This window comes from Nothobranchius furzeri, chromosome 2, assembly GCF_043380555.1.
Source record: "Nothobranchius furzeri strain GRZ-AD chromosome 2, NfurGRZ-RIMD1, whole genome shotgun sequence".
In the NCBI taxonomy this organism is placed as follows: Eukaryota; Metazoa; Chordata; class Actinopteri; order Cyprinodontiformes; family Nothobranchiidae; genus Nothobranchius; species Nothobranchius furzeri.
In genome coordinates this window covers 93887131-93912136 of record NC_091742.1, presented here as the reverse complement: position 1 = coordinate 93912136, position 25006 = coordinate 93887131, and the positions used below count along the sequence as shown (strand labels likewise).

General features: G+C 44.6%; 1 protein-coding gene across 2 annotated transcripts in view; it reads right to left on the bottom strand.

The window, feature by feature from the left end:
- Nucleotides 1-6543: 6543 nt before the first annotated feature.
- LOC129163068 (zinc finger protein 420-like) overlaps nt 6544-25006 on the bottom strand; it is a 348176-nt gene continuing 329713 nt past the window's right edge. Inside the window, exons 3-5 of one of the 2 annotated variants that reach the window (XM_070548179.1) lie at nt 11937-12431; nt 8949-10016; nt 6544-8780 (exon numbers count right to left, since the gene is read on the bottom strand). In XM_070548179.1, the coding sequence (XP_070404280.1) occupies nt 7930-8780; nt 8949-10016; nt 11937-12431 (2414 nt within the window). In that variant the 3' untranslated portion in view covers nt 6544-7929. Of the gene's footprint in view, nt 10017-11936; nt 12432-25006 lie in introns of both variants that reach the window. The other variant, XM_070548178.1, reaches the window with a different exon arrangement.

The following is a 25006-nucleotide window of genomic DNA, read 5'->3' as shown; positions in this document are numbered from 1 at the left end:
TGACCTACCTCAAGGAAGCAAAACGGCTAAACCCACGCCAATACCGTTGGTCACTTTTCTTTACTCGATTTAACTTTGTCATTTCCTACCGGCCAGGGTCTAAGAACATTAAACCAGATGCCCTTTCCCGTCAGTACTCGTCTGAGGATTATCTCGTTCCGAGCACTATCCTGCCTCCATCCTGCGTGGTGGCGGGGCTCACATGGGAGATCAGAGACAGAGTTCTGGAAGCCCTCAGGGTCGATCCCGGTCCTGGTAACGGTCCTTCAAACAGACTTTTTGTTCCTCAGGTCATGCGAGGCAAGGTTATCCACTGGGCTCATACTGGAAAGTTCTCCATTCACCCTGGTGTCGGTCGGACTTTGGCCCTCATTAAGCGCTCCTTCTGGTGGCCGTCTATTTACAAGGACGTGAAGGAATACGTCTTGGCGTGCCATGTGTGTGCCCAACATAAAGGTAACAACCGCTCACCTGCTGGTCTACTCTGTCCTCTTCCTGTTCCGTCTCGTCCCTGGTCGCACATCTCCTTGGATTTTGTGTGTGGATTGCCCGCCTCTCGTGGTTTCAATACCATATTGACTATCGTAGACAGGTTCTCCAAGGCTTGCCACCTTGTACCTCTGAAATCTCTCCCATCTTCAGCCATCACTGCCCAGCTCCTGATCAAACACGTGTTTCGTCTACATGGGATTCCTGAGGAGATCCTGTCTGACCGTGGCCCCCAGTTCATTTCCAGAGTCTGGAAGGAATTTGCCAACGCCTTGGGTGCCCGTGTAGCATTAACCTCCGGATTTCACCCGCAGACCAACGGACAGTGTGAGCGCATGAATCAGGAGCTGGGAGCTATGCTGCGTTGTGGATGTGCTACCAACCCCACCTCTTGGAGCGACCACCTGGCCTGGATGGAGTATGCCCACAACAGCCATGTGTCCACAGCCACAGGTCAGTCTCCCTTCGAAGCTTCTCTTGGCTACCAACCCTCTCTGTTTCCCCACCAGTCAGACTCCACCGTCACTACGCCACAGTTTCTCCGCCGGGCACGTCGAGCTTGGACGGCTACCAAAGCCACACTTTTACGCACTGCTGAATGGAACCGGCAGTTGGCGGATCGTCAACGCCGCCCAGCACCAGCCTACGCTCCTGGACAGATGGTCTGGCTGTCCTCCAGGGATGTACCTCTTAAAGCCACATCCAAGAAATTTGCTCCCAGGTTCCTAGGTACTTTTAAGATTGTGGCGGTTCTCGGCCCTGTGACCGTTCGCCTGGACCTTCCGCGATCTCTCCGGATTCATCCAGTTTTCCACGTGTCCTTGATCAAAGCAGTGGCCACCAGTCCTCTCTGTCTGACCCCGGACCCGCCTCCACCTGCTCGGTACTACAAGGGTGGTCTGGTCTACCAGGTTCGGCGGATACTCGACTCTCGTCCTCGGGGTCGGGGAGTACAATACCTGGTGGACTGGGAGGGGTATGGCCCGGAGGAGCGTTCGTGGGTCCCCCGGGCGTTCATCGAGGACCCCTCCCTCATCTCAGACTTCGAGGCCTCTAGGACCACCGCTGGGGCGCCAGGAGGCGCCCGTTGAGGGGGGGGGGAGGGTAATGTCATCGTTCTTGGGTCTAGGTGAGTCCTCCTCCTCAACTAACAATCTTTGGGGTTCTGTGTTCCACAGGTGAGGAGCGGAGAGGTACCAGCTGTTTTGAGTTACTCATTTGGAGCTCGGGTTTAAAAGGAGGATGGAGACACTACTCGAAGCCGGATGATTACTCCAGTATTGGTAACGCCTGCCACTCGTACTTGTTTGACCTCGCATGTTTGGATTACTTGGATTTTGACCTTGGACTGTTTATTGGATTACGGCTTTGAACTTGCTCCTGAAGCTCCGTTTGTTTGCCCTCCTAGGATTACCACCCCAACCTTCACCAAATTCTGCTAAGAACCACGGATCCTCATTCACGTCTCATCCTCCTCCACCGCTCCTGCGTTTCTCCTCTCTGCTTCCTCACCTCCCGTCCGGCTGGATTACTACACCCGTCTCCTTGGCACCCCGCAGCTCGCTGAGCTAAGAACTCTGAGCAATCGCCCTCGGCATCATTCACTGGATTTCAGTGCTACTTTGGTTCCCGTTTGTTTAAATAAAGACTTTAATTTCTTACCTCCTGACTCCTGAGCTGATTCTGCATGTCTTGGGTTAAACGCCTTCCACAAGCCATGACAGAGTCTTTCAGAAACATCAAGTAAAAAACAGTAGAATGTCGTCAGGGGTAGTGTCGTGAACCAGGCCACCGGGCTAACACTAGGTGATAAATCTCAAGGCACTTATTCACGGTACTAGATGGTGGGCGTGACCTCTGCCCCCTCCTGCAGGCACTCTTACTTTGTAGAGAAAAACTGTTACTTATATGCAATCTAGGCCTTTAATTCTGGTAAAATCACCTTTATTTAGCTGTAGGAAGACTCTACTGATAAGAACACACAGACACTGCAAGAGCTCATGACACTCATCACAGACCCCCGTCAGCTTCCCCTCTGATCAAGCCACAGATGATCTAAACAACCTGGGATGGAATGAAGCAACCAGCAAACTCACCTTGCCGAGCCAGAGAAATAAAGGAGGCCCCCACAAATTGCCTTTTAATTTCCTCCCGAAGGAAGAAAAAGTTTATTCCACACACAAAAAGGAAAAAAGGTACTCCAAACAGGGAACAATAGCGTAGGCGAAACAGGAAAAGCTCGTATCAAAAATCCAAGTCTAGCAGATCCGCAGGAAAACAAGCTCTCTGTGTAACACACACACTTCAACTGTCAATCACCAACTCTCCCTGACCAGAACTCTGGACACTTTTATTTCCCACCTCCCACATTATGCATTACAATATTTTTTCATTGTTCCTGATCTTTGTTTTACTGTCTCATCAACTTTTTTAACACCTGTTGAGAGGAAAATTCACATCTTTATTTTTGCTGCACAAAAACTGTCTCTCGCCTCTCTTGCAGGCCCATTCTTCTGAAGTGTGACTTTCTGTGGTTTCCTGTCCCCATCTTCTTTTCCTGTTCTTCTTTACACATGCAGTCCTTTTTAGACCTCACGCTCTGACTTTCCAAGAAGTCAGTGTTCACACCTCTGGCCTCTTGGTTCTGTTGGACCCAGTCAGCTTGTTCCACAGAACTGAGTGCAGAGCAGGGGGGCCAGCGGGGGCAGGGCAGAGGCCCACACACACACTTCAGAGTCAGGAGCGGAAGTGCAGAGTTCACACACACATTTCAGGAGCTGGGGCCTGTGTGCAGGAGTGGAATGGCAGGAGGTCAGAGGTTTTCACAGAGATGAGCTTGGCCCAGACTCGAAAATGTGACCACCGAGTCTGCCCCAAATCTCCTCTCAACAGGTAGCAAGAGCCTGTTTGAGAGCAATGAACGATTGTTCAGAGTCAAAAATCCAGGATAAAGGTACAGACAGATTTCTCATACCCTGTTGGTTCACTAACGCAAGCAAAAGGAGGGTCATACCTGCATAATCAGGAACAAACTGACGGTTAAAGCCAGTGACTACGTTTACATGCAGCCAATATCTGGGTTATGATCGGGTTAAGGTCGGTATTCGGGTTTCTGAGTTGATCAGAATAACCCGTTTACAAGCATAAATAGAGTTACCCCTAACTTGCATAACCCGATTTAAATGCGGACGTTGGGGTAGCGTCAGGACGTATGGACTACGTCCAGATGCAATATGCGTCATATTTCGCTGTCTCTGTACTTTCGGCCATCAACAAAAGACATAATGTTCATACTTTTCACCAGACCGATGAAGACCGGTTTCCTCGTCACTCCAAAAGTGTGGTGCTGTGCCGCGACTCGCCATGTTGCTCCCAACTTGTTTACTTTTGGTGTTCTGGCGCATACAAGATGTCTCGCTACTCAAAAGACCAAGATTCCTTGCGAACAGAGCATGCGCAGAACACACGCTTTGATGGGGATATCCCGATATGCGTTTACACGACCAAACATTCGGGTTAGAAAAGGGTTACCCCAGGTGTAGTAACCGGGTTTTTTAAAACCCGGTTATGAGCATATCCGGGGTTTTGGCGGTGTTTACATGGCCGTGCGGAACCGGGTTATTGCGAATATTCGGGTTTTAAAAGGGTTACTGGCTGCTTGTAAACGCACTCAGTGATGTCCAAAGAACACAGCATGTCTTTCACCTTGACAGGCAGTGGATGGTGTAAAATGGAGGAGCGGTGGGAGGGAGAGATTTCATGACCGGTCAGAGACACAAGGTGTCCCAAAAATGGCACCACAGACCTACAACATGAGTTTGTTTTTGGAAACTGTTACAAGCCATCTTCCCAAGCTAGCTGACTCTTCAATAAACACTATGCCTCAGGGTTGACTTGTAATTCTATTTATGCGTGAGCGTGATTATCCAGTCTGAGTTTCTACACTACTGTGAGCTAATCAGCGATCATCTTTACCTAGATTTAGACCCTGGCAAACATATTTTTAGCAGTACAAAGGAAGACTCCTGTCAGAACTCCACCACACCTCAGTCACCTGCAGCTTATACTGTGCCCAGGTTAAAGACTCTAAGCTACATTATTAACCTCTTGGAGTGGGACTTTAAGTAACCAGCACCTCACCTTTTCAGCTGTTACGCGACACGGATGGAGACCCCAGGCAGTAGATTCCGTTTTGAAGCTCCTTATGAAGGAACAGCAGTTTTATTTTATATGATGAAGTAAAAATATTCCAGATCTCCCAACGCAGCGGGTCAAAACACTCAACCCGATACAGTTCTCCCTCCGAACTCTTCACCAACCCCCAAAGAGAGCGCACTCAACCGAGCCCCCACTCTTTTATTCCAACCCAACATTCTCCTTCTGGCCCCCCTTTCGTTTCCATGGCAACTCCCGCCTCGGAAGCACTCTTCGGCCTTGAGTCTCCTCCCAGATCAGATGTTTCTTCTCTTCCTTCCTCTTTCTTCAGCACATATCAAAGGAAGTCGACCATAAATACTTTTTAGACATGGATGTCCCTGAAATCCTTATCACATCCTGGACTCCACCATACAAGGTTAAAGCTACAACATACATTTGTATTAGTTGACGTATACTCATTATTTACGACAGCAGGAGATCAGGAGTCAAGTCACGCACACACATTTTACACACAGACCCTTTTCTGAACCCTGAGCCTGGTTACATTAACACACAGATTGAGATGTAATTCAGAACTGCTTTTATATAATAAGACAGGTCTGGATGAATCGATAATCTTTGTTCAACAGAAACTTTGAACTCAGCTGAAGCGATCATGGACAGAATGGAGTGAGTGTCTGACAGACAAGTCTGAGAAGGTGTGGAGGCTATTGAAATGTCATCAACATACTGAATCATGACTTTCTGTAGAAAGTGTGATGTCAAGAGAGCATGTGGAGGAGCGAGACGTGAGTGTTCCCTCATTTGGCTTGCGGTTTGGGCGGCCAATGTTTCAAGTTCCCTTTTTGTTTGGGTCAGTTTAAGTCAACTAGCACTTTTTCCTGCACGAGTGTGGGCGAAACAACCTCTTGATCCTCAATTAGGCCTCCAGTTACCTTAAAGACAGGAGCTTGGAGTCCATACTCACACACAGCAGAGCTGTCATACCTGTCAGGAGGTGGCAGGGAATACAGTGGAGCAGAAGGAATTGAGGGGCCCCCTGTGTGTGTGTCTAGCGGGAACTTCTGCTTAGCTCTCAGCTTTGTGTTTAACGTCAACAGAAGCTGACTGCTGTTGTTTTTCCACCGCTAACACCATCAGAGACAAGTTTTGCGACTGTTGTAATCAAGAGGGCTCGTGATCTTTCATCATCTAACTCCTCAGGCCTTTTCTTACCCTTTCTCCTTGCCACAAAACTCAGCCTGTCCCCTGCATCCACTCCAACCGGGTTGTGTCTGTCCCTCAGAGCCATTTCAACCTCAAACATAACCCGGCATATCCAGCAGCCAGCTGGATATGAAATATGTTTCAGTACAACCTTTCTTCCAAAATGACTGAACATTATTCATTGGGGATTTTCTCACTGTAAAATTTTCACTATATTCTTACATATTGCACCTTTAAACATATATTGTTCGGCTTCACTGATCATCCATCTGAAGAAAAACAGCATTTTTGTGTAATTAATCTGTTATTTTACATAGCCAATTGGCATATTCACGAAGATCAATATACTAATCAAAAACCATTGTTCTCTTTATTTGAAAATGAGATTAAACTATATATGATCACTCCACTAATGTTAACGCTGTTGTTTACACACAATTGTTTTTACATCTGGCACAGTGACTACAACATGTAACTGATGTGCCAACTCCCCTAACCAGTTCTCCTGAACTACCAGCACAATCTCTGCTTCACACTTACATTACAGTTTAAAAACACACGTTTATCAAGGAAATCATGAAGGAAATCTCTTTTCACAACAAACACAGTCATTAAAAACTGTAAAGTCAGCTGCCCTACTTTTCAAAACAACTTGTTGAATTGGAAAACACTTATCACACATAATTACAATTACAGTTCTTCACAGTTGTTTACTCACGTTTTTTTAAAGCATGCAACATATTTTTAGAACTCTACACGCGAATCCAAAAACACACGCATTCTTCTCAAAATGGTCTTTGGTTTCCAAATGACACGCAAACCATCACGAGTAAACATTTATAAGAACCAGATTAACTCTGATGTGTAAAACATTATGACCACTTCTCCAGTCATCATAACGACTTATTGTGTTCAGTGTTACACTTACTGTACTACGACAGTGCATTAAATATTTCAGAATGTTTGAGTACAAAATTCACAAACACATGTTACAAAATATACTTTAGTGTGTTTTAACACAAAACAACAGAGTTCATCCAAACCAACACAGAGTTGCCTATGCAGTGGTCTACATATACAAACAGAAGACTATAATTAATAGTTAAGCTAAAACGAATAAAGAAAAAAATGAATTAATAAACGACTGTGCTGCTTCCGCTCGTTTTTATCTGGCCACAGCTCCTCATCCACATCACAAGCAATGTGCTCCCTGACTAAGCAGAGTAGAATTTAAAACTTGGAGGTTGTCAGGCCAGGTCCGAACTGCCTATTGAGTATAAAGCAAGAACATTTTTAAGGCAGATGTGACCACAAGTTAAAGATCTGAGTAAAATAATGGCATGGGTTAGGAGTTTTCTCTCTCCAGATGTCTTTCCAGCCCTCTTCCCAAGGAGGTCCATCTGGAGCTGAGCAGTGCCGACACGCCCACTGCTGACTGATTGGCTAACTCAAAAGCATGCCTACCATTACCAACTCCGATTGGCGGCGGGAATCAGCCTGCTGGAGGCTTCCCGCATGCGTGATTCATTATCGTTGATGCTGTGGAATTAAGAAGCCTCTCACAAAAGCTGTTTATTTTCTCTGTCCCTCACTGCTGTGAGGCGCGCGCACACACACACACACACACACACACACACACACACACACACACACACACACACACACACAATCTGCCAGACCCAGCAAAGCAGGATGTAATATGAAAGTCAGAAAGTGTCCAAAAGCAAAACTACTTAGGCTGCTTTTGTTTAATAATGGACACTGCGGACTTCTCTGCGCTTTTGACCCGCCCACGTGTGCTTGTGACATCAGAGACCACCCATGTCTTAAATCACGTGCGCATGTGCTCAATCACATCTACATTCCTAAGGCAAGCTACAAAATGTGAAGTTGTCAGCTAATTACTTTTCAGAAGCGTTTTTCTAACAGGAAGTGTGGATGAAATAAGTCTCCACCCATGCCTTGAGCACTTTAAGGCATCTATGATATGTTGCCAATCATATTTTAATGAATACAATCTCAAGTGTGAATTTTCAAATCAGAAGGTAAAGAAAATGAATCTCATAGAAGATTAAATCAATTCTCACCTGTGTGAGTTCTCATGTGTTTAGTCAAGCTACCACTGCTAGTAAAACATTTACCACAGGTTTTACATGGATATGGCTTCTCACCTGTGTGAGTTCTCATGTGTGCAGTCAAGCTACCACTGTTAGTAAAACATTTACCACAAGTTTTACATGGATATGGCTTCTCATCTGTGTGAGTTCTCATGTGTGCAGTCAAGCTACCACTGTTAGTAAAACATTTACCACAAGTTTTACATGGATATGGCTTCTCACCTGTGTGAGTTCTCATGTGTTTAGTCAAGTGACCACTGTTAGTAAAACATTTACCACAAGTTTTACATGGATATGGCTTCTCACCTGTGTGAGTTCTCATGTGTTTAGTCAAGTGACCACTGTTAGTAAAACATTTACCACAGGTTTTACATGGATATGGCTTCTCACCTGTGTGAGTTCTCATGTGTTTAGTCAAGTGACCACTGTTAGTAAAACATTTACCACAAGTTTTACATGGATATGGCTTCTCACCTGTGTGAGTTCTCATGTGTTTAGTCAAGTGACCACTGTTAGTAAAACATTTACCACAGGTTTTACATGGATATGGCTTCTCACCTGTGTGAGTTCTCATGTGTTTAGTCAAGTGACCACTGTTAGTAAAACATTTACCACAGGTTTTACATGGATATGGCTTCTCACCTGTGTGAGTTCTCATGTGTTTAGTCAAGCTATCACTAATAGTAAAACATTTACCACAAGTTTTACATGGATATGGCTTCTCACCTGTGTGAGTTCTCATGTGTATAGTCAAGCTACCACTGTCTCTAAAACATTTACCACAAGTTTTACATGGATATGGCTTCTCACCTGTGTGAGTTCTCATGTGTGTAGTCAAGTGACCACTGTTAGTAAAACATTTACCACAAGTTTTACATGGATATGGCTTCTCACCTGTGTGAGTTCTCATGTGTGTAGTCAAGTGACCACTGTTAGTAAAACATTTACCACAAGTTTTACATGGATATGGCTTCTCACCTGTGTGAGTTCTCATGTGTTTAGTCAAGCTACCACTTTCTGTAAAACATTTACCACAAGTTTTACATGGATATGGCTTCTCACCTGTGTGAGTTCTCATGTGTGCAGTCAAGCTACTACTGTCTGTAAAACATTTACCACAAGTTTCACATGGATATGGCTTCTCACCTGTGTGAGTTCTCATGTGTTTAGTCAAGCTACCACTTTCTGTAAAACATTTACCACAAGTTTTACATGGATATGGCTTCTCTCCTGTGTGAGTTCTCATGTGTGCAGTCAAGCTACCACTTTCTGTAAAACATTTACCACAAGTTTTACATGGATATGGCTTCTCACCTGTGTGAGTTCTCATGTGTTTAGTCAAGCTACCACTTTCTGTAAAACATTTACCACAAGTTTTACATGGATATGGCTTCTCACCTGTGTGAGTTCTCATGTGTGCAGTCAAGCTACCACTGTCTGTAAAACATTTACCACAAGTTTCACATGGATATGGCTTCTCACCTGTGTGAGTTCTCATGTGTGTAGTCAAGTGACCACTGTTACTAAAACATTTATCACAAGTTTTACATGGATATGGCTTCTCACCTGTGTGAGTTCTCACGTGAATATTTAAATCAGATTTGTGACTGAAATATTTTCCACAGAGCTTACAATAAAATGGTCTCTGACCTCTGTGAGTCCTCTTGTTTTTTTTTAGTATTTCACCACCTACACTTTCTCTGTGTTCTTTGCTTCGCTGACGCCTTTTATTCAGTTTCAGTTCTTCATTGTCGTTTGATTCTGAGTTTTCTTTTCTGCATCCACCCTGATGTTGGTTCTCAGGTTCTGTAGAACTCTGACACAATGGCTGGTTCCTGTTTGGTTCTGGTTCATGACAGTCTGTTTCTTCAGACAAAGGAGTATTCGTGAAGGTAAGATGTTCCTGGTTCAGGAGCTGCCCTTCATGTTGGAAAAGTTTTAGCTGTTCTGGTTCTTCCTGGTCTGAACAGGAGATCAACTCCTGGTTAAAGAGCTGCTGGACAGTCAAATTCTTCTCCTTTTCATAGACATGATGCTGTGGAAGATCTAGACATGATAAGAGAAAAAAGAAAATGTTGATTAATTTGACAATTACAAAAAAATTTTTTTTAATCATCTAATGCAGCAGTTCCCAAACTTATTTAGCCGTGCACCCCCTTTTATGTCCCGACCATTTCGACGCACCCCCCCAGCCCCACATCAGGGCATACAGTGGGGCAAAAAATTATTTAGTCAGCCACTGATTGTGCAAGTTCTCCCACTTAAAATGATGACAGAGGTCAGTAATTTTCATCATAGGTACACTTCAACTTTGAGAGACAGAATGTGAAAAAAATCCATGAATTCACATGGTAGGATTTTTAAAGAATTTATTTTTAAATCAGGGTGGAAAATAAGTATTTGGTCACTTCAAACAAGGAAAATCTCTGGCTCTCACAGACCTGTAACATCTTCTTTAAAAAGCTTTTCTGTCCTCCGCTCGTTACCTGTATTAATGGCACCTGTTTGAACTCATTATCTGTATAAAAGACACCTGTCCACAGCCTCAAACAGTCAGACTCCAAACTCCACTATGGCCAAGACCAAAGAGCTTTCAGAGGACACCAGGAAAAGAATTGTAGACCTGCACCAGACTGGGAAGAGTGAATCTACAATAGGCAAGCAGCTTGATGTGAAAAAATCAACTGTGGGAGCAATTATCAGAAAATGGAAGACATACAAGACCACTGATAATCTCCCTCGATCTGGGGCTCCACGCAAGATCTCATCCCGTGGGGTCAAAATGATCATGAGAACGGTGAGCAAGAATCCCAGAACCACACAGGGGGACCTGGTGAATGACCTGCAGAGAGCTGGGACCACAGTAACAAAGGTCACCATCAGTAACACACTACAATGGCAGGGAATCAAATCCTGCAGTGCTAGACGTGTTCTGCTGCTGAATCCAGTTCATGTCCAGGCCCGTCTGAAGTTTGCCAGAGAGCACATGGATGATACAGCAGAGGATTGGGAGAATGTCATGTGGTCAGATGAAACCAAAGTAGAACTTTTTGGTATAAACTCAACTCGTCGTGTTTGGAGGAAGAAGAATACTTAGTTGCATCCCAAGAACACCATACCTACTGTGAAGCATGGGGGTGGGAACATCATGCTTTGGGGCTGCTTTTCTGCTAAGGGAACAGGACGACTGATCCGTGTTAAGGACAGAATGAATGGGGCCATGTATCGTGAGATTTTGAGCCAAAACCGCCTTCCATCAGTGAGAGCTTTGAAGATGAAACGTGGCTGGGTCTTCCAACACGACAATGATCCAAAACACACCGCCCGGGCAACAAAGGAGTGGCTTCGTAAGAAGCATTTGAAAGTCCTGGAGTGGCCTAGCCAGTCTCCAGACCTCAACCCCATAGAAAATCTGTGGAGGGAGTTGAAAGTCTGTGTTCCCCAAAACATCACTGCTCTCGAGAAGATCTGCATGGAGGAATGGGCCAAAATACCAGCTACTGTGTGTGCAAACCTGGTAAAGACCTATAGTAATCGTTTGACCTCTGTTATTGCCAACAAAGGTTATGTTACAAAGTATTAAGTTGAATTTTTGTTATTGACCAAATACTTATTTTCCGCCCTGATTTACAAATAAATTCTTTAAAAATCCTGCCATGTGAAATCATGGATTTTTTTTTCACATTCTGTCTCTCACGGTTGAAATGTACCTATGATGAAAATTACTGACCTCTGTCATCATTTTAAGTGGGAGAACTTGCACAATCGGTGGCTGACTAAATACTTTTTTGCCCCACTGTAAATGATTTAGGTTTCTTCTGGACTTTCCTGCACGAGTCTACATGTTGCTTCACTCTAACACATTTCTTATGAACCAAACAGCCTGAAGACCTTATTGCTGGATGACTTGTCTCCCTCACGTGTCTCTGGAGAGACCACTTGTGAAGAACTTGTTGACAGACTTACCATCTGACTCAGAAGACCTGCTCTCATTCCAGTCATCATCTTCATCTCCAGTTTCAGACCCAGAGTCTGACAGCTCAGAGTCCCGATTCACATCATCATCATCATCATCTCCACTAACTTCAGTCTCTGAAGAATCAGATGTTTGTTCATGAGGGTTCAGATCTGGGTTCCTGCTAGTTCCTGCTCCTCCACCAGTTTCTGCTGCCATCTGGTCAGCTGAGCTGCTGGTTGGAACATCTCTGTCTTCTATTTGCTGCTGATGAAGCTGTGAGACCAGAGGTTTCTCTTCATCATCCTCACTCTTTATAGAAACAGCAGTAACAGGAAACCCGAGAGCTTCAGTCTCCTTCTTCAAACAGAGATGCTCTCCCTCCAGACTGGTCAAGAGCTCCTCCTGTTCCTCCTTTATGTGGAGGTGTTCTGGGTCCTGCTGGTCCACACCAGCACTCTGTTCTTCAGGAGCTTCTTCTTTAACCAGCACCAGCTGTGGAACATCTGTAGGACACACAGACACATGATGTTACAGACCACCATACCTTTATATTTACACCATGAGTGATACTGGCTACATGATGTGGGAAAAAGGAACAAGAACATGAACTTCATTTAGATAAAAACAGATTTCTACTTTAGGAACAATAAAAACTTCCATCACAATCAGCGTGTTTGTTTCTGACCAGAACTTCTAAGCCTCCTACTCACAACCCAAGCTTTAGATCTGAAGCTTATGTGAGGAGAAACGTCTCCAAGATAAAATCAGCAACTATTCAGTCAAAAGGAAAATGAATAAACACTTAGATGTTGCTGCTGTCAGTAACAATCTTTCACTTTTAAGCTCTCAGCAGGCTAGAGCACTACAAAGCAAAGGAATCTTACTAATTAGCATTTTGGGAGATTTATTGTTATTATTATTATTAGTAGTGGGTTACTTAGTGACTGAGCAGTGCGCAGAGCCTGTTTTTTCTACTCATTGTATTATTTTTCAGCGTTTTATTGTCATTCATTTCATGACCTCGGTCTGTGACACGTGCTGTATGAATAAACTTGGTTCTTCTTCCACCACAGAGAAAGGCTGCTCTTCCAGCATCATGAACTTCCTTATGGTCCGGTTATTAGCTGAGCCTTCTGACGCTCATACAGACGGGTGTTGGTGAGCGTAGCTGCGTCTGACTGGGAGGTGTTGATCTCTGCAGCCATCCCTGGAAACTCACCTCACTCCACCCAGACTTTGTTCTTTACGTCGTATTAAACCAGCTGTAATCAGCTTCCCCAGGAGCTGAAGCTTTTCATTGCAGGACTCAAAGCTTACATCACTCTCGCAGACGGAGTTAAAGTTAGGCGGACATGTTGTTTGCCGGTGACTGCGGCTAAGCCAAGCACAGGCGGACAAGATGGCGCCTGTGCTTGGCTTAGCCGCAGTCACCGGCCACTTTTTCAAACTTTTCTCCACTAACCTCCTCTTTTCCACCTTGCTCCTGTCTGCGATCCTCTTCAGTAGTGTCTCTGCTACCATCTCCTATGATCGCCAGACTCTTTTATCCTTCCGTTCGTTCACGATCGCCCAAGATGCACCGAGGACGTACCTCCCTCTTTGTTTACCTGAGTGGCGCACTGGCCCGGAGCCAAACGACGGTCCCGAGCTGCCCGCCTCCAGCGATGTTTGTCCGGTCCCGGGAAATCGTCGGAGGAAAAGAGGTAAACGAGCAGGAATACAGGTGAGAATAAGACTTCTCTTAAAGCGTGGTTTATCTAGTAAACATTGGCGTGATCTTCTAGCTTCTTGTTCTTTGTTTAGCGACTTGAGCGCCACCTCCGCATTCCCGCCAGGCCGCGTTGCAACGCGGTTCATCGGTCCAAGTTTTTTAAGGTCGGTTTATCCTCATTCCTCGGTGGTTTCTCCTTCTGTTCCTTCCATGAGTGGTTTTTATAAACACCATGGATCTAACCCTGCTAATTTACGTCCTCTAACTCCAGCTGTTTCTGTAGTTTCTGATTCCTCCACCTCACTCAGCATGGCTCTATTAAATACCCGCTCTGTTAACAATAAGTCCTTCCTGCTCAATGATCTAATTCTCTCTAAAAACCTGGATTTTATGTTTCTGACTGAAGTTTGGCAGCAAACATCTGATTATTCTGGTCTGATTGAACTCTGCCCGAGTAGTTATTCTTTTCTTAGCCAGCCTCGGGGTTCTGGTCGTGGTGGAGGCCTAGCTGTTGTCTTCAGAGACCATCTTCCATGTAGCTCTACAACCTCTGGTCACTTTGCTTTCTTCGAACTGCAGCTGATTAAAGTCGGGCGTAAAGACCCGTTCTACTGTGCTGTGGTCTATCGTCCACCTGGTCCAAACAGTTCTTTTCTTCAGGAGTTTAGTGACTTTCTATCCTCCACTATGAAGCTTTCCAGACTGGTGATTGTTGGTGACTTTAACATCCATGTTGATGATCCCTCTGATCACTTTGCCATGAATTTCTCCAGCCTTATGGACTCCTTCAGCTTTACCCGGCATGTTTCTGGCCCCACACACACTAGGGGGCACACTCTAGGCCTTGTTTTTACCATGAGTCCAAATGCTGACAGCGTTTGTCCTGAGGACGTTTATATTTCAGATCACCATTGCATTTTCTTTAACTTGTCAGTTTCTGCGTCCCCACCTCCTGCTCGCCTTATGGTTAGTTCTCATTTTCTTAATGAGAGCACAGCTAGCAATTTTTCTGCTGCTTTTGATCCACCCTGTTGTTCTGATAACAACCCAGATTCCTTAACTTCTCAGTTTAACGAGCACTGACTCTTCATTCTGGACAACATCTGTCCTGTCAGAACCAGATCAGTTCCTGCAGTGAACCCTACTCCCTGGTTTAATGACAGCCTTCGCAGCCTGAAGCGCCAGTGCAGAAAAATTGAGCGTTTGTGGAAGAAACCCCATTTCCACGTCCATCTGCTGCACCTAAAGGATCTTCTGACATCCTTTAACTCTGCAGTCAGAGAAGCGAGGGTTTCCAATTTCTCCAACCTGGTGTCCCAGAGCAAAGGGAACCCCAAGGTGCTGTTTAACACCATCAGCAGCATCCTCTATCCTGCTACTCCTACAGCCTCCATCCACTCTTTTGCAGACTGTGAGAACTTTCTGTCTTTCTTTGTGGACTAAGTCAATAAGGTTAGATCTAGCATCTCTCCTTCAGCCTTATCGCTGCCTCTCCCGACTCCAACCAGGCCCATCATCCTAGATAGCTTTGCTCCTGTTTCTTTGCCTGAGTTAATTTAATTCAATTCAAGTTTATTTATATAGCGCCAAATCACGACAAGAGTTGTCTCAAGGCACTTCACATAATAAACATTCCAATTCACAGTTCATTAAGCCAATCAGAAATAATGTTTCCTATATAAGGAACCCAGCAAATTGCATCAAGTCACTGACGAGTGTCAGTGACTTTACAGCAATCCTCATACTAAGCAAGCATACAGCGACAGTGTAGAGGAGAACTCCCTTTTAACAGGAAGAAACCTCCAGAGAATCCTGGCTCAGTATAAGCAGCCATCCTCCACGATTCACTGGGGATCAAGTAGACAGAGCACACACACACACGCACACACACACACACGCGCGCGCACACGCACACACACACAATAATGTGTCTATAGTTCTATTGTGATGTCTTAGTAAATATTCTATTTGGTGAGATGAACTTTATTGTATTCATCCTAGTGGATCTCTAATTAAATGGGTAAACTAGCAGTAACACGTCCAACGTCAAGGAAAGCAAAAAGTTATTATCAGGAGAGGGAGAATGTTTAAGTGGTTAGCTGCAGTGTGCTAGAAGATGGCCCCCTCCATGAGGCCACCACAGCTCAGCAGAACATCGTTGTAGCTTCTTCTGGGGAGAAAAACACTTAGAGAGAAAATAAAGTTAGCAGCTGAAATTGCAGAAAGGAATAGAGTTAAAGAGCAGATAGTAGAAGAAAGTAGTAGAGTGTGAAAAGTGGTCAGTGTGTCCTCCAGCAGTCTAAGCCTATAGCAGCATAACTACAGAGATAACTCTGGATAATCTATCCTATTTAGATGGAGGCATGTTGGAGGCAGGGCAAGGGAGAGTCGTATTTACCGACTGTACACTCCACCTCCCTCTACTCCCCCACTTGTCCTGATTTAGGCTAACATCAGATTTTAACCATAGGCCCTATCAAATAAAAATGTTTTAAGCCTATTCTTAAATGTAGACAAAGTGTCAGCCTCACGGACTAAGGCTGGGAGCTGGTTCCACAGGAGAGAAGCCTGAAAACTAAAAGATCTGCCTCCCATCCTAATTTTAGATATTCTGGGAACCACCAGTAAGCCTGCAGTCTGAGAGCGAAGCGCTCGGTTAGGAACGTACGGAACAATCAGATCACTGATGTATGATGGAGCTTGATTATTAAGAGCTTTGTATGTGAGAAGGAGGATCTTAAAATCGATTCTGAATTTAACAGGTAGCCAAAGTAAGGAAGCTAAGACAGGAGAGATATGATCTCTCTTTTTAATTCTCATCAGAACTCTAGCTGCAGCATTTTGGACAAGCTGAAGACTTTTAACTACATTCTTTGGACTTCCTGAGAGTAATGAATTACAGTAATCCAGTCTTGATGTAATAAATGCATGAACTAGTTTTTCAGCATCACTCCTGGAAAGTATGCTTCTAATCTTAGCAATATTCCGAAGGTGGAAAAAGGAAATCCGACAAACTTGTGAAACCTGGGATTTGAAAGACATGTCCTGGTCCAAGATAACACCAAACTAGTTAACTCTACGAAGAGCTCTGCATGCCCCCTCGACATCTTACCCTCATCTTTGTTTAAAAGTGCTTTTCAGTCCATCTGTCCCAGCGTGCTCTCTATAATTAATGCTTCTCTGGTCTCTGGTCAGGTCCCTGCTTACTTTAAGAACGCTGTAATCCACCCGCTTCTTAAAAAACCGAGTCTTGACCCCTCTCTCCATAGCAGCTTCAGACCCATCTCTAAACTTCCGTTCATCTCCAAGATCTTGGAAAAGGTTGTGGCTAAACAATTCACAGCTGCTCCTGATGAACATAACATCTATGATAGCTTCCAGTCAGGTTTTCGTAGAGCTCATTCTACTGAAACAGCTCTTCTTAGGGTCTCTAATGACCTTCTGACTCACAGTGATGCAGGGGACTGTTCTGTTCTGGTCCTGCTGGACCTGACTGCAGCCTTTGACACTGTTGACCATCAGCTGCTACTGGAGAGGCTGAGAGACTGGGTAGGCCTACCAGGATCTGCTCTGGAGTGGTTCTCCTCTTATCTCTCTGAGCGCTCCTTTTCTGTGGCCGTCTCCAAGTTTAGGTCCGCCACCACCTCCCTTACCCATGGTGTCCCACAAGGTTCTGTGCTGGGGCCTCTGCTCTTCCTCCTCTATCTGCTTCCTCTTCAGCACATCCTGAGCTCCTTCAAAGGAATCTCCTACCATCTTTATGCAGATGACATCCAACTGTACATCTCCTTTAAGCCCCATGCGATGTCTAAGCTGCAGCTGTTACACACCTGCTTAGACTCTATCAAAACCTGGATGGATGGGAGCTTTCTTCAGCTGAATGAAGATAAGACTGAGATCCTCATCTGTGCCCCAGACAAGCTGGTTCCCAAAGTCAGAGACTCTCTTGGTCAGCTTGCTTCTCACACCAAACCTTCTGTCAGGAATCTTGGCGTGACCTTTGACCCAGCTCTCACCCTGGATTCTCATGTCAGTTCTCTTGTTCGCTCTTCCTTCTTCCATCTCAGGAACATTGCTAAGCAGAGTCCCATTCTGTCTTGCTCTGAACTTGAGACAGTTATCCACACCTTCATCTCCTCACACTTAGACTACTGTAACTCTCTTTTCACGTGTCTGAGCAGAACCTCCCTGAACCGTCTACAGATGGTTCAGAATGCCTGTGCTCAGCTTCTGACCAAGTCCTCCAAACACACCCACATCACCCCGCTTCTCCTGCAGCTTCACTGGCTGCCAGTCAACTTCAGGGTTCATTTCAAGATCCTGGTTCTGGTCTTTAGGGCCTTACATGGACAAGCACCATCTTACATTGGTGATCTTCTTAGTCCCTACACTCCCAGCAGGTCCCTGAGGTCCAGTGATCAAAGCCTACTGGTTGTGCAACGCACCAGGCTAAAGGTCAAATGTGACAGATCATTTGCTGCTGTGGCCCCCCAGACTCTGGAACTCTCTTTCCCTGAGCCTGAGAACAGTGGACTCAGTGGTCTCCTTCAAAAAGCAGCTGAAGACTCACTTGTTCAAGCTGGCTTTTGTATGACCTTCTTCACCCCTCTCTCTTTATTCTGCTCTCCCCACCTATTCCACCTTCCTCAGGATCCACTGATTTCCCTCTTTCCTATTCACTCTCTCTCTTTCTTAACATTTTTTAATCACAATTGCCTATTTTTGCTAATTTTAAATATATTTTAAACATTTTCTAAATGCTTTTTATATTTTTACATTTGTTGTTTTTGTGAAGCGCCTCGTGATTTTTATCTTGAGAGGCGCTATAGAAATGATATTTTCTTCGTCTTCGTCTTCTTGTTAGGCCCGAGCAGCGAAAGCGCTGCGAAGGCCTCTTGTTTTTGTTGCTCTGATTATTCTTTCTTTTTTGTTATTCTTAGCCCGCTTTGAACGGCTTTTTGGGGACCTTAACATACCCCAAAACTCACAATATTTTGCAAACTTGTCAGGCCTGGTGAAAAATTTGAGATTTTAAAGGTCCCAAAAAAATCACAAAGAAAATGGCTGAACAGCGCCGCCTACAAAATGAAAAAAAAAACCCTCTCCATAAAGCTTAGTTTATCGTACAGTTTTGAAATTTGGTACACTTATAGTACTCAACAGTCCGCACAGAAAAGTCTCTTGCAAGCATGGTCAATATCAAACAGGAAGTCGGCCATTTTGGGTTGAAATGGCGATTTTTTGCCGTTTTTGCCGTTTTTAGGGTCCGTTTCTGATTGGATTGCTCGATCATTTTTTGTAAGATCGTCTCAAAAGTGGTGGAAAATTGCTCAGAAGAGATGGGCGAACAAAATGAGACAAGGATTCTGAGTTTTCGTACATGTTGAAGGGGCGGGGCCAGGCCTCGAAGTTTGACTACTCGCCAAAAAAAGTTAAATTGCTATAACTTCGTAACTGAATGGAATAGAGTTACCAAACGTTCTGTGGTCATTCGTCATCTCCCCACAAAGTAAATTGAAAGGTCGGATGATGACATCACACAAGCCCCGCCCCCTCAGGACAGAAAAGGTCAAGTTTTACTGTGAAAGGTCCCAAATTGCCCCATTACACTTAATCACCACAAATTTGTAGCTGGTAACTCAAGACAAGTGGGGGTTGCTTGGCGTCACTTTATGGGAGTTTTCGGCAAAGGGCGGGGCTGTGGCGGCACGGCGAAGTCAGGCGTACCGCCGTGGCCTTACGTTTGCCTCCCATTTCGTCATTTCTAAAGATATCGTCATGAAACTTCTTGTGAGTGATCCTAGTCCGGCCCCTCCAAAAATCTGATGTCAACATCTGGTGGGCGTGGCCTATTTTCTGAAATAGCGCCCCCTAGGACCATTAAAACTGTCAGCCCCAAGCCATGCTTTGACTGAGAATTACGAAATTTGGTACACTAATGTGGTGTCTCAGGACCTACAAAAAAGTCTCTTGGAGCCAAGTTCAAAGTCGCACAGGAAGTCGGCCATTTTGGTCCAAGTACGCGATTTAGTGGTTTTCGCACACGTTGTTTGGAGAGTGATGCTCCGTCGCCCTTTTCACCAATCGCCTTCAAGCTTCTGCTATACACTCTTAAGACATAAAGGAAAAAATTCAACCGTCGGATTTTAAATAAGTATAAAGGTGTGGGCGTGGCTAAGCCTCAAACTTTGACCTGTCGCCACGCCACTCTTTTTTACACAGCTCCCTATTGGACTCCTTTTGCCCAATCACCAGGAATCTCTGGCAAATAGCAGCAGACAAGTTGAGGTCACTTGGTCTCCAGTACTGGCAGGTTTCGAAAAAAGCCGGGGCTTCGGGAGCATGGTGAAATTCGCCATCACGCCATGGAAATACGTTTGCCTCTCATTTCTTCATTTATTGTGATATCACCTCGAAATTTGTTGTGAGTGATCCTAGTTTGACCCCCAATAGAAATAGATAGGTGAAGTGTGTGGGCGTGGCCTATTTTCTGAAATAGCGCCCCCTAGGACCATTAAAACTGTCAGCCCCAAGCCATGCTTTGACTGAGATTTACGAAATTTGGTACACTAATGTGGTGTCTCAGGACCTACAAAAAAGTCTCTTGGAGCCAAGTTTAAAGTCACACAGGAAGTCGGCCATTTTGGTCCAAGTACGCGATTTAGTGGTTTTCGCACACGTTGTTTGGAGAGTGATGCTCCGTTGCCCTTTTCACCAATCGCCTTCAAGCTTCTGCTATACACTCTTAAGACATAGAGGAAAAAATTCAACCGTCGGATTTTAAATAAGTATAAAGTTGTGGGCGTGGCTAAGCCTCAAACTTTGACCTTTTGCCACGCCACTCTTATTTTCACAGCTCCCTATTGGACACCTTTTACCCAATCACCAGGAATCTCTGGAAAATAGCAGCAGACAAGTTGAGGTCACTTGGTCTCCAGTACTGGAAGGTTTTGAAAAAAGGCGGGGCTTTGGGAGCATGGCGAAATTCGCCATCACGCCATGGAAATACTAGGGCTGTAGCGAAGCCTCGACGAAGTCGACGGCTCGATTCTAAAAATTTGTCGACGTCAGATCCGGAAGTCGACGCACCGCGCCCACTTGTTGCATCCCCAGGAGTTTGTAAATAGAGGAGGAATCTGCCCGTTTTTCCTCTAGTTCGCCCTCTTCTCCACCTTCACTAACATCTCCGCCAAATACCGAAGACCCGGAACAATGTCCGTCCACTACTAGATTCCTTTCCTGTTTTGCCCGCCTTCGTCTCCCGGCAACGGACAACTTCCGGGGTCAGATGCGCTGCTTCGTGTCTATCGCAGATGTAGAAAATCACCGGGAGCGTTTCTCCCTTCATAAAGGAGCTTCTTTCAGACATGAGGAGAGCTGTTTTGGTGGTAGCAGTCTCTCCTCCGTGCTGGTCTGTTTGCTGCTGGGTGTTTTTGGTTTATTTAAACTTGGTAACTTGAACTTAACGTTGGTAAAACTACTGTTAGCATCTTCGCTAACAGCTTCTTGCGTTGGGATAAGCTGTTACGTTTTGGTTTAGAGTTCATCTTTTTTGTGGTGTAGATCTCCCTTTTATTACATTTAGAGTGTTGTGGGTTTTCGGTTTAGTGTAAAATATCACCTGAGTTTGGTTTAACCCGTAACACCACTCGCCTCACGCACATAAGTGACCAAAACAAAGCAGCATGGAGACACTCCATCTTCTACCACCTCTCAGGCAGCAGCCTGCACTCCCAAGTTCTACACGTCATCAGAACATAACCAACCGCAACACAATAAAAGCAGTGTTATACAAAATGGAAGGCCTGTAGTGTTTATTCTCTTACAGTAAGAATTTATCAATTTTTTTGAGGAATTTATTTGAGATTTTCTGGTTTTTGTTAATTGTGCAATAGAAAAATAATCATTAGATTAGTTTTCTAAATAGTCATTAGAATAGTCGACTATTCGATAAAATAATCGTCAGAATAATCGTTTTAAAAATAATCGTTTACCCCCAGCCCTAGGAAATACGTGTGACTCTCATTTCTTCATTTATCGTGATATCACCTCGAAATTTGTTGTGAGTGATCCTAGTCTGACCACCGATAGAAATGGTCAGCTTAAGTTTGTGGGCGTGGCCTATTTTCTGAATTGGCGCCCCCTAGGACCATTAAAACTGTCAGCCCCAAGCCATGCTTTGACTGAGGATTACGAAATTTGGTACTCTAATGTGGTGTCTCAGGACCTACAAAAAAGTCTCTTGGAGCCAAGTGCAAAGTCGCACAGGAAGTCGGCCATTTTGGTCCAAGTGCGCGATTTAGTGGTTTTCACACACGTTGTTTGGAGAGTGATGCTCCGTCGCCCTTTTCACCAATCGCCTTCAGACGTCTGCAATATACTCTTAAGACATAGAGGAAAAAATTCAACCGTCGGATTTTAAATAAGTATAAAGGTGTGGGCATGGCTAAGCCTCAAACTTTGACCTTTCGCCGTTACATTACTTGACTTAACAACTCCCATGTGCTTTATCAGATCTATATCAAACATTGTCTGTGTGATCACTGACCACATCTCAAGACAATGACAATGTGGACAGCTGACATCACCTAAGCCCCGCCCCTGAATACAGGAAGTCTATTGTTTTATGGTGAAATGCCCATATTTGTCCCCTCTAATTTAGTGAACATGACACTAAGGTCATACACTGTCTTCATGATGTTGTAATGACCATTCAGATCTGATAGCTTTCCAGAAAGGGAGGGGCTTTGATGCCTTGGTGAATGCTGGCGTGATGCCATGACCTTACATTTGACTGTAACTTCCACAAACGGCCTCCGATTTGCCCGAATTTGAACATGGCAATGAACAATCATGCCCTTTAGCCAATGAGGCACAAACGGTTGGTGAATGTTATATAATGTCACCAAAGCTGACCTCAATGGGACTTTTCTGTAGTTGGTCACAGCGCCCCCTAGATAACTTTAACCTACGATAACTTTAAAAAAACATGGTCAGAATAGCATTAAAGTTGGTCACTGTCATCACACCACCAGTGTGGTAAAGATAGAGTATGCCCTAGTGGTGAGACGTGTAATTCAATGGTGGGCTCAGAGGGGATGCCGAGTCAGGGTGAGGTGCAGACGAGGTGACCGTTAGCGGTTTCTGGTGTCGGGGTGGTGGACTTTTCTGTTCCGGGGACGTGCCCTGGTGCCCCGGAGCGGCGCGGAGCTGCGAGGGCCGAACGACGCTGCTTGCAGCTTTAATTTTACATTGTTGCTGCTGTCCTGCACAGCATGAAGGAAAAGGGGAAGAACCCCAAGTGCTGCACACAGGGTTCACACAGGTGTTGCTGGTATGATCAGAACATCCCAAACTAACACCAACGTAGATACACAATAAACAACTTGTATTAAGTACTGATGAGCTATCTGCAGTGGAACAGGACCAGCTGGCATCCTCACACCAAAAGGAGGAACGGGTGTCTTTTATAAACCAGCCAGGCACTAACTGGTGTGTTTCCATTACCGAAACTTCCCAGTATGACCGTCTCCACTTCACCGGAGCCAGCCGAACCGGTCGTTTTCCAGACCTTTTGAGAGTCTTTGCAGGTTCTGTGGCCTCACCCAGATCACCCGCGGGCAAACCGAGTTCTAACCAGAAGCATCTGTCAGCATTCATTCTGGACAGTTTTACTTGTTTTATGCTTCTTTGTGAGAAATGTCCTCATGTCCCCATGTCTGTGGAGGGATCAGACATGGACACTGCTTATTATGGGATAGTAATGGCACTGACTCCTCCTCCAGCTTCGACAAGCCTGTAGTTTCACTTTGGTTCGTTCGGTCTTTTATTTTCTAACTTTGTTGACAACCATGTCGGTCACGTCCACCATGCGTGCAGCAGAGCAACCAGGAAAACGTGGAACGGACTTCAGCAGACGGAGTCATTGCTAATGAATCAAGTGGAATGGATTTCTTTGAGAACAATCGAAAGAGCAAAAGGTGAACTAAATGTGTGTGTGTGTGTGTGTGTGTGTGTGTGTGTGTGTGTGTGTGTGTGTGTGTGTGTGTGTGTGGTCCAAATGCATACTTTTAAAAAGTGGGAGGGGCATTCCCTTCTGACATAATGGTTGCGACATCTATGAACCACCTCCACTCAGTCAGCCAATTCAGCAGTTTGCTCGTAGTTTAACTCTTGATCAGGGATTGAAGCAAAAAATTCTCATCTGACTGAAAATTATTGTGGAGGGGGGGGGGGGGGGCTCACATTGTTTACACACAGCCACTATTCAGGTTTTGATTGGTTTTAAGGTCAGTATTGTTGTTTCTGAAAAATTTGGAATAACCCGTTCACATACACAGTGTTTAAAAGTGTGGGTGTTGAGATTTCTCTGAGGTAAAAAAGATGATAAGTATTAAAGTACACTAGGGGGGTCGGGGGCATGCCCCCAGGAAATAAATTTTTGGACATTTTATATTTAAACGCATCAGTCTGGTGCATTTTTGGGGGAAAGTAGAGTTACAGGCTGGTAGGTATGTATGATAAAGTATCTATACATGTTCATTATAATGATATATTTGAGTTAACAATGTTTTCCTGTCCTTTCTTAATCCATTATGAACACAGACTACAGTGAAATCCACTGATGCATCCATGCTGCTCAGCACCAGAACTGCACTAGGTACCAAAAGAACCAATCAGCTGGCAGAAGAGCTCCCTGGTGAACGTGTGAGCTGCAGAACTTGCAAAACTACGTGACTCAATTTAAGGAACAAAGTAGAATCCAGCTGCTGTTGTTTATTTGTTGTTGGTGTTTATAGAAACTAAATCTATCTGCAGGGCTTTAGGCCCAGGGCAGAGTTTTATACCTCAGACCAGCTTTAGATCATGACCTGTTATTAATAATATCATGTTCTTTACACCAGTCTGAATATTCTGTAATGTTCACAGACATCCACACCTTAGAAATGAAATATAATCAATAGTAAAATAAAAATTATTAATATTATTATTTCATTAAGATTAGTTATCTGTTATACTTATTTACATTTGATAGTAATATGATTAATAATATTTAATCTTCTATCATTTGTGGGTTTAGTGCATTCACTTAATATTAATTATAAAATTATAAATAACAGGTCAGGACCGACCTCAGATCGGCCCACCGGGAATTTGGGTCCTGGTTCCGCTCATCACGTTAACTCTCATTGTGATATCAGAGCTTTATTGGCTCTGTTAGAATACCAGCGCCTGGTGCGCACCGCGGGAGCGAGCAATGAGCACGTGCGTTTTTGCTGCTTGGGCGGTGCAGAACAATGGAGAAACCACATATACATGTATGTATATGTCGATGGGAGAAACGCGTTTCGATTAGCAACAGGAGAG